This window comes from Sebastes fasciatus, chromosome 5 (assembly GCF_043250625.1).
Source record: "Sebastes fasciatus isolate fSebFas1 chromosome 5, fSebFas1.pri, whole genome shotgun sequence".
NCBI lineage: Eukaryota > Metazoa > Chordata > Actinopteri > Perciformes > Sebastidae > Sebastes > Sebastes fasciatus.
In genome coordinates, this window is record NC_133799.1 from 7577661 (window position 1) to 7594188 (window position 16528).

The 16528-nt window shown below is 40.1% G+C and overlaps 2 protein-coding genes across 8 annotated transcripts in view; one reads left to right on the plus strand and one right to left on the minus strand.

Moving 5' to 3' along the window:
• rfx2 (regulatory factor X, 2 (influences HLA class II expression)) overlaps nucleotides 1-7752 on the plus strand; it is a 30732-nt gene extending 22980 nt beyond the window's left edge. For all 7 annotated transcript variants that reach the window (XM_074634851.1, XM_074634850.1, XM_074634852.1 and 4 more), the window contains 8 exons: nucleotides 2361-2473; nucleotides 2723-2874; nucleotides 3628-3725; nucleotides 5298-5447; nucleotides 5616-5824; nucleotides 5910-6063; nucleotides 6186-6228; nucleotides 7101-7752. In XM_074634851.1, the coding sequence (XP_074490952.1) occupies nucleotides 2361-2473; nucleotides 2723-2874; nucleotides 3628-3725; nucleotides 5298-5447; nucleotides 5616-5824; nucleotides 5910-6063; nucleotides 6186-6228; nucleotides 7101-7222 (1041 nt within the window). In that variant the 3' untranslated portion in view covers nucleotides 7223-7752. The remainder of the gene's footprint in view (nucleotides 1-2360; nucleotides 2474-2722; nucleotides 2875-3627; nucleotides 3726-5297; nucleotides 5448-5615; nucleotides 5825-5909; nucleotides 6064-6185; nucleotides 6229-7100) is intronic.
• The window catches only part of fcho1 (FCH and mu domain containing endocytic adaptor 1), a 67358-nt gene continuing 58341 nt past the window's right edge, over nucleotides 7512-16528 (minus strand). The window contains exons 23-27 of the mRNA XM_074634854.1: nucleotides 16342-16474; nucleotides 15133-15329; nucleotides 14260-14324; nucleotides 11458-11625; nucleotides 7512-10639 (exon numbers count right to left, since the gene is read on the minus strand). Of these exons, the coding sequence (XP_074490955.1) occupies nucleotides 10611-10639; nucleotides 11458-11625; nucleotides 14260-14324; nucleotides 15133-15329; nucleotides 16342-16474 (592 nt within the window). The 3' untranslated portion in view covers nucleotides 7512-10610. The remainder of the gene's footprint in view (nucleotides 10640-11457; nucleotides 11626-14259; nucleotides 14325-15132; nucleotides 15330-16341; nucleotides 16475-16528) is intronic.

The following is a 16528-nucleotide window of genomic DNA, read 5'->3' on the forward strand; positions in this document are numbered from 1 at the left end:
GAGCATTACATGTGTATTAATCCGCTGCTGAAAATAGTCCCCAAGAAATACATTATTTACTCCTGTTTGAGTACCATTTACTTAAAACTACAGTACCCAGCTGTTTTAAAAAAAATACTGAGCCTTTACAGAAAAATCTAACTATATTTGTGATCCGTTATAGATTTCTTTCAAGTAGGGACAAATGGGCTTGGGGCTGAGTGCTACAGACATGTTAAAGAAAAGTAGCTCAAAAAGTATTGTAATCGTTGTTGGTTTGGGACTTTTTCTGGGATTTCTTCACAATAAGAAAAATCTAGCATAACACTGACTTTGTCATGGTGTATTGGTTTAATAAGTTCAGATCCACATCGTGAAACAGGAGGCACAATAAAAGCAAACTACAACAGTCAAGAGGTGTCCAGCTTCGACAGAAACATGTATGAAGAAACTGTATTAGGAAAAAGTGAAGAATGAAGAAAGAGCTATGAAGAAACAGTCCACTGCGTAATGACATTTCATAGGTTGCAGGGCATATAGTCACAGTCTCTTGGTAGGACAATGAATTTGAGTAGGCAGAAGAATAACCCGCCAGGATGAAACGGACTGGCAATGAGAAGAGTAGAAATAATATTGAACATTAAAATTTGGGGGTTTTACAGGCAGGAGAGAGAGGCTGTGATTAAAGCAGCAAAGCTCTGGCTTTATCATATTATCCCTGCCCTCCCCTTGTCCAGCCTCACCACGCTCCCTTTGTTCCAGCCGTCTTTTCATCTCTGTGCAGCTTTCAAGACATGCCAATTAACCTTTCAGCGCGCTGGGTGGACATCTTGGTGTCTTTGTGGTGGCCTCCCCTTGGGCCTTTGTGTTGCCTTGTCTGTGGACAGGCACATGGGCTCCTGTCTTTGTTTGCCAGCGCATTTCTGTCACTCTCACAGCTCTAATTCCCTCTGTGTGTTTAATGTTTATGCATTTCACTTTTTTCAGTTTTTTTGTGAGCCAACAGTGAACTGTTAACACATTAGCCAAGGCTTTTATTGACATCATTTAAAGTTACAACACAAATAAAGTTGGCTTAAGCATAAAACATCTTATTTTACTTTCATGCAGTTAAAAGGAGTTTTGAGCAGGGCTGTAAATGGACTTGTATCCACTGTATTTATTAATGTCATGGTAACAACAGTCAAATATTCAGGTATCAGCCGTAACCATTAAATTAATGTTTAAGCACAAATGATTAGGTGTTTAATAAAACTTTGAGGGTCACACTGTAGACCACAGTAGTTGTCGCGCGCGTGTGTGTGCGCGCACAGATGTGAGGAGGTAGGATTCGTGAATCTCTGCCGCAGGCCGCTCGTTTGTGTGTGACCGCGCATGTGAACATGTGTTATTTCTCCTCCACACTTTTTTTTTTCTCTTTAAGGCAAGTTGTTTTTCCCGTGTGGCGCAAAACTGTGGAGGCAAAACGCTCTTGTTTAGAGGGGCTTTTTTGTTTTGGAGTTCTGTGTTTGACCTGTTGCTTGGGGCAACCGTAAACAAGGTTGCCATGGCAATGGCTGGAGAGGAAGCAAAAACATATCATGTGATTGAAGCCTACACTGCTGTGTAACAAGATCCAGCGGCAAGTGCACGTCCTGCCAGATAGAGACAGAAGAGAATCTCTGGGCACGGTGTGAATCATACGCTCAGCGTAGAGACATACTGAACTGTTTGGGACCAGAAAACAAAAGAGTTTGACCTCTGCTTCATGTGGAGTCAGGCTGACGTTTCCTCTTGTGAATGTCAACAACTTCTACAGCGCTGGTTCTTATGCTTTACTTTGAGATATGGGTGTTGAGGTTTAGAGTTTATGCGTTCACTCTCTTTTTAGAACCATGTTTCTGCTTTTTCTCTGACCAAGCCCTGAAACTGTAGTTTATCATTTTAGATCACTAGCTTGCTTCCTTTGCACTCTTCCAGCGTTCACTTGAGAGCAGTATACTCTGCTTTCTAAGAGCCTCATACATATGAACAGGAAAGAGGAAATCACATGGGTTAGTTCAGGTCAACGCCTCGCTTCTAAAAGGAGGCAAGTGCATGCATAAATCTATGACACTAATCTGCTTTATAACGGAAACCAAGATTAAAAAATAACTGCGTGGAAAAAAAACACAAAAAAAAAAAACTGGAGATGAAGTCTAAACGTGGCCTTCAGGATCCCCTGATGATTAATGTGCAGGGAGCTGTGTTTGAGCTGGCTCATTGTCTAACCAGGAGGGCCTGGAGTGAGCGAGAGGCTGCTTGCCTGCCTGTAGAAACTTTGTTGTGTGTCTGGTTGCCATGGTTCAGCTCTGTATGTTTTGTCCCCCTTTCCCCCTCCCTCCCTCGCTGCTCTCCTGCAGGCTACTTTGGATGTGGTGATGAACCTCCAGTTCCACTACATTGAGAAACTCTGGCAGACCTTTTGGTATTCAACACCGCCATCTAGTGACGGAAATACCACCATCCCCAACAGGTCAGATCACATATACAGGAAGTGCTCAGGCTTCAGTGTTGAATAGAAAACTACTATTTACTTTTACATAAAGTGTGATGTCTGCACAAAATGTAACCACTGCCTGCCACTAATCTTTGCATATTAATTAATATTTAAAAATTGATAGTGTTTTTGACAATTGATATAGTATCACAAAACATATTTTCTTACACCCCTACTTGGGTACATGTTGTTTTTTTCCCCTCCCGTGTGTGTGTGTGTGTGTAGTGATGACGACATGGACGGTGTGATCCCCAGAGAGATTCTAGTGGCTATGTGTAAATATGAACCAATCAGACTATGGATGAGGAGCTGTGACCACATCCTCTACCAGGCTCTGGTAGAGATCCTCATCCCTGATGTGCTGCGTCCTGTTCCCAGTCAGTACTATTGATATTTTTTGTTCATTATGATTTTAATAAGATACTATGAAGTAGTACACTGCTTTGAAGCATTTGTGTGTGTTGTCTGTGGTATCACAAATCCCCAAACTCCTGAATCACCTCACTTAAATACATAAATACACACTGATGAAGTAATACCAATCCAGCAAAATCTAATTCTCAGTGGCCCATTATTACCTCTTTGCACCCTCAATAATACACTGACACCACACCCAACATTACATTAGAATACTTTGCCATTTACTATCTTCTGTACTGGTTGATTTTGCACAACTCTAATTTTTAAATGTAGTTGATGCTGTGTGTAATCCAGGCTTTTACACACCTTTTTGTGAGCCAACCTGTTAACACATTAGCCAAGACTTTTATTGACATCATTCAAAGTTACAGCACAAATAAAAGTAACAAGGTGGCCTAAGCTTAAAACAATATCTTATTTCTTATTTTACTTTATGCAGTTAAAGGAGTCCTTTTTTAAGCAAGATTGTAAACCGATACTGTTGGGCATGTATTTATTAATGTCATGGTAACAATAGTCAAATATTCAGTTATCCGTGGCGTTGGCAAGCACAAATAATTAGGTGTTTAATAAAAGTTTGAGGGGTAATAAGGGATTTTGTCGTTTTGTTCCAGATCTACTTGAATCCTCTGTGTTGCAGTTGGCTGCGTTTGCTCTACTTACGATCGTAGTAAAGTCTATTTGTAATTCACGCTGTTCTCTTTCTTCAGGCACTCTCACTCAGGCCATCCGTAACTTTGCCAAGAGTCTGGAGGGCTGGCTGACAAACGCCATGACCAACTTTCCTCAAGAGATTATCCGCACCAAGGTAACAAGAAAATCCCCTTTTCAACAGCTGTATGTGAATGTAAAATAGGTCATAAGTATGATATGAAGATATGTGTCTAGCGTGCAGATCATGAAATCTATCACATCATCACATCTTAAGTTACCTATAATCATCTCATGTGGCTGTTTGTGATCCACGAGTGTCATATGTAACTATGCACAGTCCCTGCCACCTCTTCAGTGATGTTAAACTTAATGATTGGAAAGTAAAATGATCTATCAAAGCTCCCCATAATGGATAATATTGCCATCTGAAAGGGCTAAGTTATATTCAGGATCATATTAACATTCAAATGATAGTCTTTTGTTTTTGTTTACAGTACAAACTGCCTAATCGTGGCAGTTTGTTGCTGTTGAGGGTTTTTTGTTTCAGTGGAGATGTAACTTTGGTTAACAACAGGTGATTCAGTGGTTACCTAGCAACAAATGTAAAAGATGCAGCAAACTCCAAAAAACAACACTCTGTCTCAACGGGACGTCTACAACAAAAAAAGGCAGTGCAGCACACCTCTCTGTGTGATCAGGGCCTATCGGTACTTCTTTACTTAACTGCTAGCATTGTCTCTTCAAAGGTAAATTGGACCATAACATGACATTAAATGTTTAACTTTTGTAGCGGTATCTTCACAATGACATGGAGAAGTTATAGCCATACACGTCTTTTAAATCAGACTTCCAGAGAGAGAAACATATTAGTCTGTCAAACCAGGAAAATGATCTCTAGAAAAGAGTGAACCTTGCTCTCTTGCATTTAAATCTGACATAATTTGTTTATAATAATAAAATATTAGGGCTGTTGAAGTTACTGTGATAATAACGCGTGAACGCAAATTTGTTTTAACGCCACTAATTTTGTTAACGCATTAACGCAACTTGATATTTTTTAGGTGGTAGCGGGCTAGAGTGAAGATACTGGTATCATATGAAACTAGAAAACTTGAGGAATCCATTGGTACCAACCATGTCATACTAGCTTGTTGTGAAAGAGGCTAAATAAAAGCTCCAAACTTGCGCTAAATTTTGGCATGGCCATTTCCAAAGGGGTCCCTTGACCTCTGACCTCAAGATATGTCAATGAAAATGGGTTTTATGGGTACCCACGAGTCTCCCCTTTACAGACATGCCCACTTTATGATAATCACATGCAGTTTGGGGCAAGTCATAGTCAAGTCAGCACACTGACACACTGACAGCTGTTGTTGCCTGTTGGGCTGCAGTTTGCTATGTTATGATTTGAACATATTTTTAATGCAAAATGCAGTACCTGTGAGGGTTTCTGGACAATATTTGTCATTGTTTTGTGTTGTTAATTGATTTCCAATAGTAAATATATATATATGTTTGCATAAAGCAGCATATTTGCCCACTCCCATGTTGATAAGAATATTAAATACTTGACAAATCTCCCTTTTTGAACTGATAAAAAATGTGTGATTAATTTGCGATTAATCATGGTCAACTATGGACAATCATGCGATCAAATATTTTAATCGGTTGACAGCCCTATAAAATATAAAAACAGTTTATCATGACCTCTCTGTCTCTGGTGTAGGTGGCGGTGGTCAGTGCGTTTGCCCAGACGCTGAGACGTTACACCAGTCTGAATCACCTAGCCCAGGCAGCTCGCGCCGTCCTCCAGAACACCTCCCAGATCAACCAGATGCTCTCTGACCTCAACCGGGTGGACTTTGCCAACGTCCAGGTAAACACGTCTGACAGCTTCCCTGTTTATTTAACATCAAGACTTCATGTTGAAATGTCAGATGGTGCAGACTGTTGACTCGCATCAACTCTCTCTCTCTCTATTTTCCGTTTCTCGCTTGTGGTTTCTTTGCTGAATGTGGTTGGGTGTGTTTGTTGTGTCTAACAGGAGCAGGCGTCATGGGTGTGTCAGTGTGACGAGAGCGTGGTTCAGCGTCTGGAGCAGGACTTTAAGGTCACCCTGCAACAGCAGAGCTCTCTGGATCAGTGGGCTACCTGGCTCGACAACGTGGTCACTCAGGTCCTGAAGCCTCACCAGGGCAGTCCCAGCTTTCCCAAAGCTGCACGCCAGTTCCTGCTCAAATGGTCCTTCTACAGGTACGACGGGGGAACAGTGAGGCTGTTTACTTTCCTCACTACAGACAGTGTAGTTTACGCCAATCTGTTTCTTTCCTTCCTGTAGCTCCATGGTGATCAGAGACCTGACCCTGCGTAGTGCAGCCAGTTTTGGCTCTTTCCACCTGATTCGCCTGCTGTATGATGAGTACATGTTTTACCTGGTGGAACACCGTGTGGCTCAGGCCACCGGAGAAACTCCTATTGCTGTCATGGGAGAGGTAAGAAACAAGATATTTATATATTAACTGCTCTGGTTGCTTTAAAACATTTTAATGATAATAATGTGAAATATGTTCAAGTGTTGTTTTGTTGACTAATGCTCTCATCTCTTGAATCACAGTTCAGTGACCTGACCTCTATGATGCCATCACTAATGGAAAAAGGTAAGCCTTCATCATACAGTGTTAGTTTTGAGTTGTGCTAACTGAGAGTCCGAGCTAACTTGCTCTGGGTTTTCCCCACAAAAATGTTAAAGGATCAGTCTGGTGATGTCTTGGTTCAACAAACCAAACTTAAAGGACCAGTTCGTAACATTTAGGGGGATCTATTGGCAGAAATGGAATATAATATTAATAAGTATATTTTCATTAGTCTATAATCACCTATAAGAATCGTTGTGTTTTCGTTAGCTTAGAACGAGTCCTTCATGTCTACATAGGGACCGGGTCCTCTTCACGGAGTCCGCCTTGTTGCATTGCCATGTTTCTACAGTAGCCCAGAACAGACAAGCACTGTTAACTTTTCCCGCTTGAGCCGCAATCGATAACGTTACTCGCTGCCATTGCCGCTGCGCTCTCTCTCTTGCTTCACCACTCACTTCCCACATACACACTGTATGCACTGGCGCTGCCAGAGGTCCATTCACGTCGGACACCGTAGTTCTTCTACACGTTTGGTACACGATAGAGGCTTCAGTTGGTTGCAATCTGCAACCTTACCGCTAGATACCGCCAGATCCTACACACTGGACCTTTTAAGCACAAAAACTATTGTGGACATTGACAAACCACTGATCATTTCTGCCTAAAGAGTGAGTCTAGGTTGATCTATATACGAAACACACTAAAAAAATAAGTTGACGATAGTTTGTAGAAAACTACAAAAAAGGATCATACCCTAAAACTTTTGTTGTGGTGGCCCACCACCAATATGAGCTGGAATTTGTTGACAAGAAAATGCAGAGAAACATTCATCTGTTAGGTATGGAGTCGCTATTGAAATGCTTAATGTACAATCCTTATTTTTGTGCCACTAGATGCGTCCTTCTCTGATGAGATGAGTGACCTTGGCAGTGATGCCGATGCGTCCAGAGGGCCTACTGAACCAGCTGTAAAGAGGGAGAGGATTGATATGAGCCACCCTCTGCAAGAGATGTGAGTGACCCTATAGTGGCTTTTGGGGCCGAGCACACTGCGTCCTCCTGCAGTCAGTGGGTGCAATGTACATAGAAAGGAAAGTAGCAATGTCAGTCCTCCCCTCACTAGCGTTTATTTACGGCGGTGATCTTTCTCCCAGGAAGCTCAGTTTTCTTTATTCACAGGAGTGTAATACAGGTCTGATTTTCTTTCCGTTTTTGTTGCAACTGTGAATGACTTTGTGCAGTACCTTTTTATTGGATGTGTATCTTTGAGTGGCGGTGTGTGGTGTTTGTGATTCTTCTCCTCTCTTTTTAAATCTTAACTAGCTGTGCCATAGTGTCATTTGAGTGCCTTAGATCGCTAACTTTGAAACCACCACTACAGATGTCTATCTGTCCCTCAGCTGTGCCTCTACGGCAGTATGAATGTATTGTCTCCAAACCTCAGACATTCAAAGCACCTTTAACATTGATTAGGTGTGTATACTCCTTGTTGCCTCTGCTGCAGCTCGTAGCAAACACACACACACACACACACACACAAACACAAACACACACACAACAAAAAAAAGAAAAAAACATGCAACCTACTGACCCAAAGGACCTTTCCCTCAGTCGTTCCCACCAGCTTAGCCACATTCATGGCTCTGTAGGGCGTCGTAGTCTCGCAGTAGTCAAGAAGGCAGGAAATTCAGTACATTACCTTGGCTTTGTGAGATGTTGGTTTGTTTACCTCAATAGATTTCTATGCTGTTCGGCTCAGATGACATGAGGCAAGTATTACAAGAAATGTAGCCACCGTTGCGGTTTGTGTCTCCCACTGTAAATAGTTCTCCACAAATGGTTTCAATCCAGTGATTGCTCCTCCTGTGTGCTGTAAGGATGCATTCAGTAAATCCTGAGTCAGTGACTCGTATGTACAGACCTGTGGTGGTTCACTCAGCTGCCACAGAGTTGGGAATAAATCAGACTTAATGGAGATGGGATGTTAAAACTAGGGCTGGGACGATACACTACAACCTCCCCATTTCATACTATCACAAAACTTGGGTGTCGATTCGATATGTACTGCGATTTTTGTTCACTTTTTTAACACTAGACCATAGGAAAAATGTACACTTCTTTTACTTTGGAAAATATCTAAATGAATCCAGTAAAAATGTTTGATTCTTAGCATCTATGTAGTCAGATCAGTCATTATTTATTAATACATTTCCCTCACAAATTAGTGGTATTTTCTTTTAATTTATAAGGGACATGTAATGTTTTATACTTCTGGTGAATATAATACAATCAATCTTATTTCTATATATATGTATTTTGTATATACAGTTCCCTTTTTTAACACCTTATTTTGAAAACCGGACGCAGTCACATGTGTATACTTCCGCTAACTTCTCCATGTCCGTCGTTAGCTCTGCAGTCAGCTCTGTTCTCTTTATACATCCATGTTCGGCTCCATCGAGGCCGTTTGAATGCATTTAACGGGTGCTCTACAGTTGTAACGCCGGGCGATACGACCACGGAGATGCGAGTGGCGGCTGGCTTGACCGCACGTTATCGTTTTGCTCTGTCCATGACAGAGTTAGCATGCAGCTTTAGCCATGATGTCTAGCTCTGCTTTTCCTGTCAAATGTGTGAAACCCAAAGTGTTTCCATACGTTACTGTATGTGTAGTGTTTACCACTTTGGATTTAACATGTGAGGGTGCAGGTCATATCCACGAGGACCCTCCGCTGTTTGTTTTGGTTGACTGATACGGAACAGATATGACAGTAGCTTCCTCCGTATAGACTCAAATTAAGCAAATATATTGATTCTGGTATTTGAAAATCTATTTCAAAATTGTAAAAAAAAAAAAATCGCTATACATAGGTGAATCGATATATCTTTCCCACCCCTAGTTAAAACCTAAACTTGAATCTGGTCTGTCTCATTGAGCCTCATTTCCTGATTAAAAAAAAGTGGTTGTACATTTCATCTAAGGAAGATAAATCAACACACGTTAGAGCGATGGACCTGTAAAACCAAAACTCTTACACAGAAAGAGGATCTCATTGGCATCTGAGCCGGCACACGCTCCCCGACTTCAGATACTTTGACCTCATGCTGTTACTCAGATTAAAGTCTTATGTTCTGTTTGAAATAGATAGAAAAATACAGTGTGTTATTTGGGGAGTTTGTCCATAATAAATTATATATATATACATATATATATCTTTGTATGATGTAGAAAGTGTGTGCTCTGTGGCCTTTGCCTAATCTCTCTCCTCACACCGTACTTGGTCGGTCAAATTGTATCAGAAGAAAATGTTTTGATGTGTAATTGATTAGACTGGTGTGTGTGATAAATTAGTTTCCAATCTCAATTGTTCAATGTTTGAAATTCACTTATAAATGTGGCGTTACTGCACCCCAGTACGCTATTAAACTGTCACAAGAGAATTTTTTTATTTATATGATTCTGATTTGATTGACATCAGCTTTGTGTTGAAATTGGTTTGGTTGATTTATTATCCCCCCCCCCCCCCCCCCCCTTGGATGATTTTGTTGTAGCGATGAGAATCCTTGAGCTTGAGTTATTTAAGGCTTTTTGTAACTTGTGCCTGTCACAGTAATTTGCCTTCAAGTGCTTTGGAGAAATAAGTAATTTCTGTGTGTACTTTGTAATGTTTTGTAAGGCTGTTTTAGATTTTTGGCGGATTATTTTTTATTGAACTAGATTTGGTTCTTCTTACAAGTATACTGAACCCTTATTTTTGTGCATTTTTAAACCTGTTCTTGACTACACTTTAACTATCCTAAGGACAGATGATGGTCTGTAATAAACTGCATAGTTCAGCTGTATTTTGTACTTGGTCACAATGTGTAATAAATTGGTGTAAACCAAAATGTTTGAGCACATTTATTTTTTATCAACATCACAAAACCTCCATTTGGAACAAAGCAGATTTACAAACATTTATTTTTCTAAGGTGTGGTAGAAGATCTCTGCTCACAAGTGACTTGTTCAATCTGTTGCCAAACAGTATTTACATAATTTAAAAATCCTAGTTTCCATGGCAAGTCAGTTCTAAATAACGTTATTCACATGTTTTCCTTTCCTCTGTAATTCCAGAAACGTTCTCAGAACACAATAAACAGAGGAGATTCAATAGAAAGAGTTTTCCTCCCGCTAAAGGCAGGACAAAATGTACAAGACACACAACTTAAATTAGAGGAAAAGAAGAAGAAAAGGCTTGGTCCTAAAACAGCAGGACACTGTCAGAAGTGAGTGCACATTGTCCTTCAAGGCTGAGCTGTCAGTCTTCCGTTTTAATGTCTTACCACACATCCTCCTCCGTCCGGCCCTCGACTCGGAAAAAGTGCAAAGTTCTCTGAACCTGCAGCGATGGTCCTTTACACGATTCACAAGGAGCAGCCGGCCATGTACTTCCCTGTAAAACAGATAAAATATCAATAACTAGAATTACCGCCTCACGTTTGTATGCCTCCGCCAACCAGTGAAGTTGCAGTTTACATCCAATGTCTGTCCAAAATGTCAAGACGTGACATTTTTTGATATACTATAGTATGACTTTTTCCGTGACTTTTTTTTTTTTTTACTATACTATGACTATACTACTTTTTTGGACATACTAGAACTTTTTTTTTTTTTTCGATATACTATACTGACTTTTTTTGACATACTATAACGTTTTTGGTATAGAACGTCAAAAAAAAAGAAGTCATAGTATAGTATGTCAAAAAAAAAAAATCCCAGTATAGTTTGTCATAAAAAAAAATGTATTTAACAAAGTATGCCTAATATAGTATGCCTTATAAAAGTCACTGCACAGTATACCATAACATTTATTTATGATAAAGTGTCAAATAATGTCACATATGTCTTTAAAGAGTATCTTTGGACAAATCTACATATTGAAAAAAAGCTACAAAAGTGAATACCTCAGAAAATGGTGTTTAAGACATTTAATTATTTTAAGGTCTTTAACTTTCAGTCAATTGACTGATGAATCACTAGTACATACTATGAAAACACATACTATAAGGTCTATCTATAAGGTCCACAATGATTTTGTGGCCTTCATGAGGACCACACTGACTTATACCATCATTTACCATAAGTTTTATTGATAAACCCCCTTGTTGATATTAGGAGGTACATTTTTATACACAGAGGAATAAATACACATGGAGCGTAAGAATAAAATAAAATAATGTCCTATGTCTAAGTGTGCGAGTTCAGTCTCACCTGTGGCGAATCTCCTCTTGACGAGTGACATGCGGTAGCGGCTGCCTACCAGCTCCACGTCCATGCCTGACAGCGAGGCCCCGGAGCCCACAAACTGAACAGCCAGGCTGGGTGGAGGGCCGCGAGGGACCTCCAGGCACTGCCAGCTGGCACACAGAGTCCCTGAGCCTGGGACACCACCGGCAGGCAGAGAGACACAGATACATGAGAAACATGAAAGATGAAGGTCATAAATGCAGTGGATGATGTTGATAAAATGTTAGCGCTTTGATTTTTTAAGTATAATTATCATAAAGAAGCAGATTCTTCATGCACTTCAACACATGATCCAACAACTCAGATTTCAGACTAAAGTCCTGGATGACTTTATGTTGTTTAACAAGAAAACATGCTTGTCTTTCAGTGTAATTTTGTACAAACAATGAGAGACTGACAAAAATATCTTTGAAGACCAAAAACTAGTCAGCAGAGAGGTCGAAATGGACGGCTAAAACTAAGTAAGGGATAATGTACAGCGAGCCGGTCATTGCGTGCGAAAGAATTGTGAAAGAATCCCCGACAGGGAAGTGCAGAGGGGTCTCTCATCGCCCTGAAGGGGATTCTTTCACAACAAAGACCCGCTAGCTGTACATTATCCTGCTTATTACACGGCTACTTACTGAAGAAATCAATATAGATTTATTCAATACACACAAAAACGGTCCGCCAGAGTCTGACATCTGAACTGCGCCCATAGCAACGGTCTGTTATACATAGCAACGGTCTGTTATACATAGCAACGGTCTGCTATAGATGGCAACGGTCTGCTATAGATGGCAACGGTCTGCTATAGATAGCAACGGTCTGTTATAGATAGCAACGGTCTGCTATAGATGGCAACGGTCTGCTATAGATGGCAACGGTCTGCTATAGATGGCAACGGTCTGTTATAGATAGCAACGGTCTGCTATAGATGGCAACGGTCTGCTATAGATGGCAACGGTCTGTTATAGATAGCAACGGTCTGCTATAGATAGCAACGCTCTGCTACAGAAATTACAGACCGCCGTGATTGACCAATCAGAATGGAGTATTCAACACAGCCGTGTAATGATAACAGTTCAAACGCACAGCTTCTGCTTCTTCTCAAAGTGCGAACAGTACAAATGCAAACTTGACTCTACAAAGAAGAGGAGAGAGCAAACCTAAACATTGTCAATTACTGGATTGTATGTCTTGTACGGATTCACGTGGACCGGATCCACAACGGCCACTGTGTGTTTTCTCTGCAGTGAAATACTGAAGATGCAGAATCAGTGACATCTTTTGAATCACTACTTAAAACTAATCTTTTATATTAATGCTAGCAGTTGTTTTTATTATTGTTGGGTATTTTATTCCATTTAATTTTTGTTTCATTGCAGTTCTGAAATGTTTTAATACTGGTTCAACCATTTAGAGCACTTTGTAACTTTTTTATGAAAAGTGCTGTATAAATAAAGTTTATTTCTCTTATTATTATTGCATTATTAATATTATTATTATTATTATTATGGCTAAGATGAAGGGGTACCTGAGCCCATCTGGTAGGGCTGTGGGGGATCCTTTTTTAGACATCTAGTTTAGTTTCTTTAGATCCCCATTAGCTACAGCATCGCAGCAGCTACAGTATTCTAATCTAATTACATTTAACAGTTCAACAGCAGTTTCAGCAGCATTAGCGTCACACTGAAATGCAGCCATGTAAATGCTATTGAAACAGTGAGTAGTATTATCATCTTTTGACCTCTGTATATCATTCATAAATATATTATGTGTGATAAAGACCAAGTTTAGGATGAACTACTGTACAGCTTCTTTTCAGCGGTCATCAAGCTGATAAATGTCTTCTCCAACATGCTTTTCAAGACATCCAGTGAAATAAATGAATCACTGACTCAACACTGCCAGATATTGTTCATATAAAGCAGCTTTTTAACATTTTAGAGATAAAGAAGCGTTTTGAGGCCAGCAGTATTTTTCAGAGGAGACATGGAGGAGTTATGGTGACCTTTCAGTGTTTTGTCATTGGCTCATAAACCAGAAAAGTCTTCCAACTATAAACATTTTAACATCCCATCCATCACTGACACCTATGAATAGTCTCTTTTTCTCTGTTCTCTGAGCCTGTAGCTTCACACCGAGGTAATAATATATCATTAGATGAAAAAAAAAAAGAATAAAATAAAAAAGCGTGCAGGTGAAGGAAACCTCGAGCTCAATTTCGATTTAATTTTAGACTTTCCCATTTTAAATTAGAGCCGTGAAAGATTCTTTTATATGCCGTTTCTTATCTGTGCACCATTAACGTGGTGAAATATGAGCAACAATCAATTTGACACGACATAAAAGAGGAACATTTTCTGCTTGTCTTTGTGTCGGTTGATGAGAGCAGCTGCCACGTTGAAATGCTAATGCCGCTGCTGAAAGGTAATGATACGCCTTCAGACTTCAGCTTGTTAAAGAGAGAAGGATGTGGAGTGCAGAGATCTTAATTACTCATTTCTACATTTGTCTGACACAATGCGGAGATGTGAACCCGACAAGAAGGAAGTGAAGTAGAAAATATTTCTGGCGCTAATTTTAATGAGGCAAATATAAGAATCAGATGGCGGCTTATGATCGACACAAAACAGGCCGTCAGTTAGATAGATGTCAAGGTGCGAGTATGTGCATCTTTGAGTGCAAGTTTCCCCTCTCCTTCTTATTAAACTTTCCTTGTTCAATGAGGGGTAAAAGAAATCAAAGCAAAGAGGTAAAAGAGAGCAGCAGCAGAGCTCTGACCTTTGCTGTGGTTGGTTGGGGAGAGGTTTGGGAGTTTCCACAGCAGACGCCTTTCCTCAGCGTTCCTGCAGAGGAAAATAAATAGTCAGTGAGGCCTAACCTGCTTCTCAGTCTCCACCTTTCTCCATCACAGTCATCCTCAAATTCTTGAATTACGTGTTATCAGTGATGAGTGGGTTCTCTGTTATTTTTAAAGCAGCTTCCAACAATAATTTTTGTTATTGATTCATCTCTATATTATTTTTTGCGATTAATCGCTTCGTATTTACTGTAAAATGTCAGAAAATTGTAAAAGAAATGCCCATCACAAGTTTTGTTTGATCGATTCTCAGTTTACATAACAGACAAAAACACAGACAACAATAACAGAACGCTCTAGGGATGGAAATATCGGTCAGACAGTCCACCACTTTGGTCCACACTGACCACATTGGATGGATTGCCATGAAATCTAGTTCAGACATTAATGGTCCCCAGAGGATGAATCCTACTGACTTAAAGAGATCCTCTGACTTTTCCTCCGGCTACCTTGAGGTTAAGTTTGTGCTTGTAAGGTTTAGATGTGGCGAACCCTTACAATCAGGCTGCAAGATGGCGAGATGAATATGAATGAACAGATGAATCGATAATGAAAAATAATCTTACATAATATTAGAATACATACTACTGTGATAAGACTTGTGTGGTTTAGTGGCTCATATTATGGGTACATGGTTCACTTATAATTATATTTGTGCATTACACATAATCTTGTTGATTACAATAATCAGGTAAATAACAGGGCAGACTCACGCTAAACCTGCTACAGGCGACTGACAGTCAACAGTCAACAGAAACGGCTTATTATCCGTCCATTATCACATCATCACTCACCAGGAAGCGGGCGGCTGGCACTGCAGGTCTGTGGCAGTGTGGTCTAATGGCAGCAGCACCTGGACAGCGGCCAGCTGGGTGGAGGGCGCGGTGGCGGGGCAGCAGTGGTAATCCAGAGACACCCGGGTCACAGTGCCGCTGCGCTGACACTCTGCAGACAGCAGGAGGGGAGCCCGACCCGGGTCCTGAGACGACACCTGAGGAAACAATGGAGGCTTTAGAAGTTTAAATGAGTCTAAGACAAAATAAAGAGTCCCGAGCAGGTTTGGTGGCATCTTAAGTCATATAAAAATAGACTAAAGTAGACTGAAGGAATGGGTTTTACAAAATCTGTTACTTTATTTTATGAGGCCCCAAATTTCTGAATCATTTCCTGATTATTGTCAAAAAGTTTTCTAGAAAATATTATGTATTCTCTTAGGATGTAAGCAGGTATGATGATAAATAGAGATAGTGTTCAGTCAATGCACTTTTACACAATTAACAGTAGCACAAAGTCCTCAAGTCAGAGCACAACAGAGATGTGGAAAGGAAATGTAAAATTCAACAGATATGACAAATAAATAAAGTTTCCAATAGTGAATGAAGAGTTACTTAAATAGCTTTTTCTTTCAAGGAAATCCCTATTTTCTTTCGAGTGAACTTTGGGAAAAATTATTGAATTAACCCTCTGAGACCCGCTCACCATCTAAAATCGAAAAAAGGAATTCTTGCAGAAATCTCAAAATGTCAAAGGTTTTTGATACCAAATCACAGCATGACTTTTTCTATGGTGTTCCTCAAGGTCTTGGTGTCTTAATCTGGTAATTTGGAGGGATTATTGATAATTTTTTATCAATTCTCGAGTGGTAAAAAATGGTTAAATTTAGCACCAAATCCGTGTAACTAATGGTATCAACCCAAAAATGGCTGCAACAACTTGTGAGACATAATAGAGCATGAGGATGGAAATCATATACTTCAAACATAATGTTCTAAACCCTTTTACACCTTCACCGTTTATTTTAAATAATTCATTCATTCATGTTTATTTCTGATTTATGAAAAAAATAAAGCATCAGTATTGAATGTTTATTAACTTAAGAAGTTTTAAGTAACACCATCCAAGATACCGGAGTTAAACGGTGCAACTGAAGGAGAAATTGAACTAAAATGGCCCAAAAACGCTGAAAATATCAGTAATGTAGAAAAGTCATTTTAAATCCTGACCTGATACTTGAGCAGGCCGACGTTGTAGTACGAGGCTTGAGGGTTGAGTTCAGCCTCTCTCTGCAGGTAGAGCTGCAGCGCCTGCATGTTGAACCAGAAGTCTCTGGTGTCGGGGTCACTCTGAGATGGATCACTGTAGAGACACAGGGACAGGACGCTAAGGATCGCATTACAGTCCAAAACACAA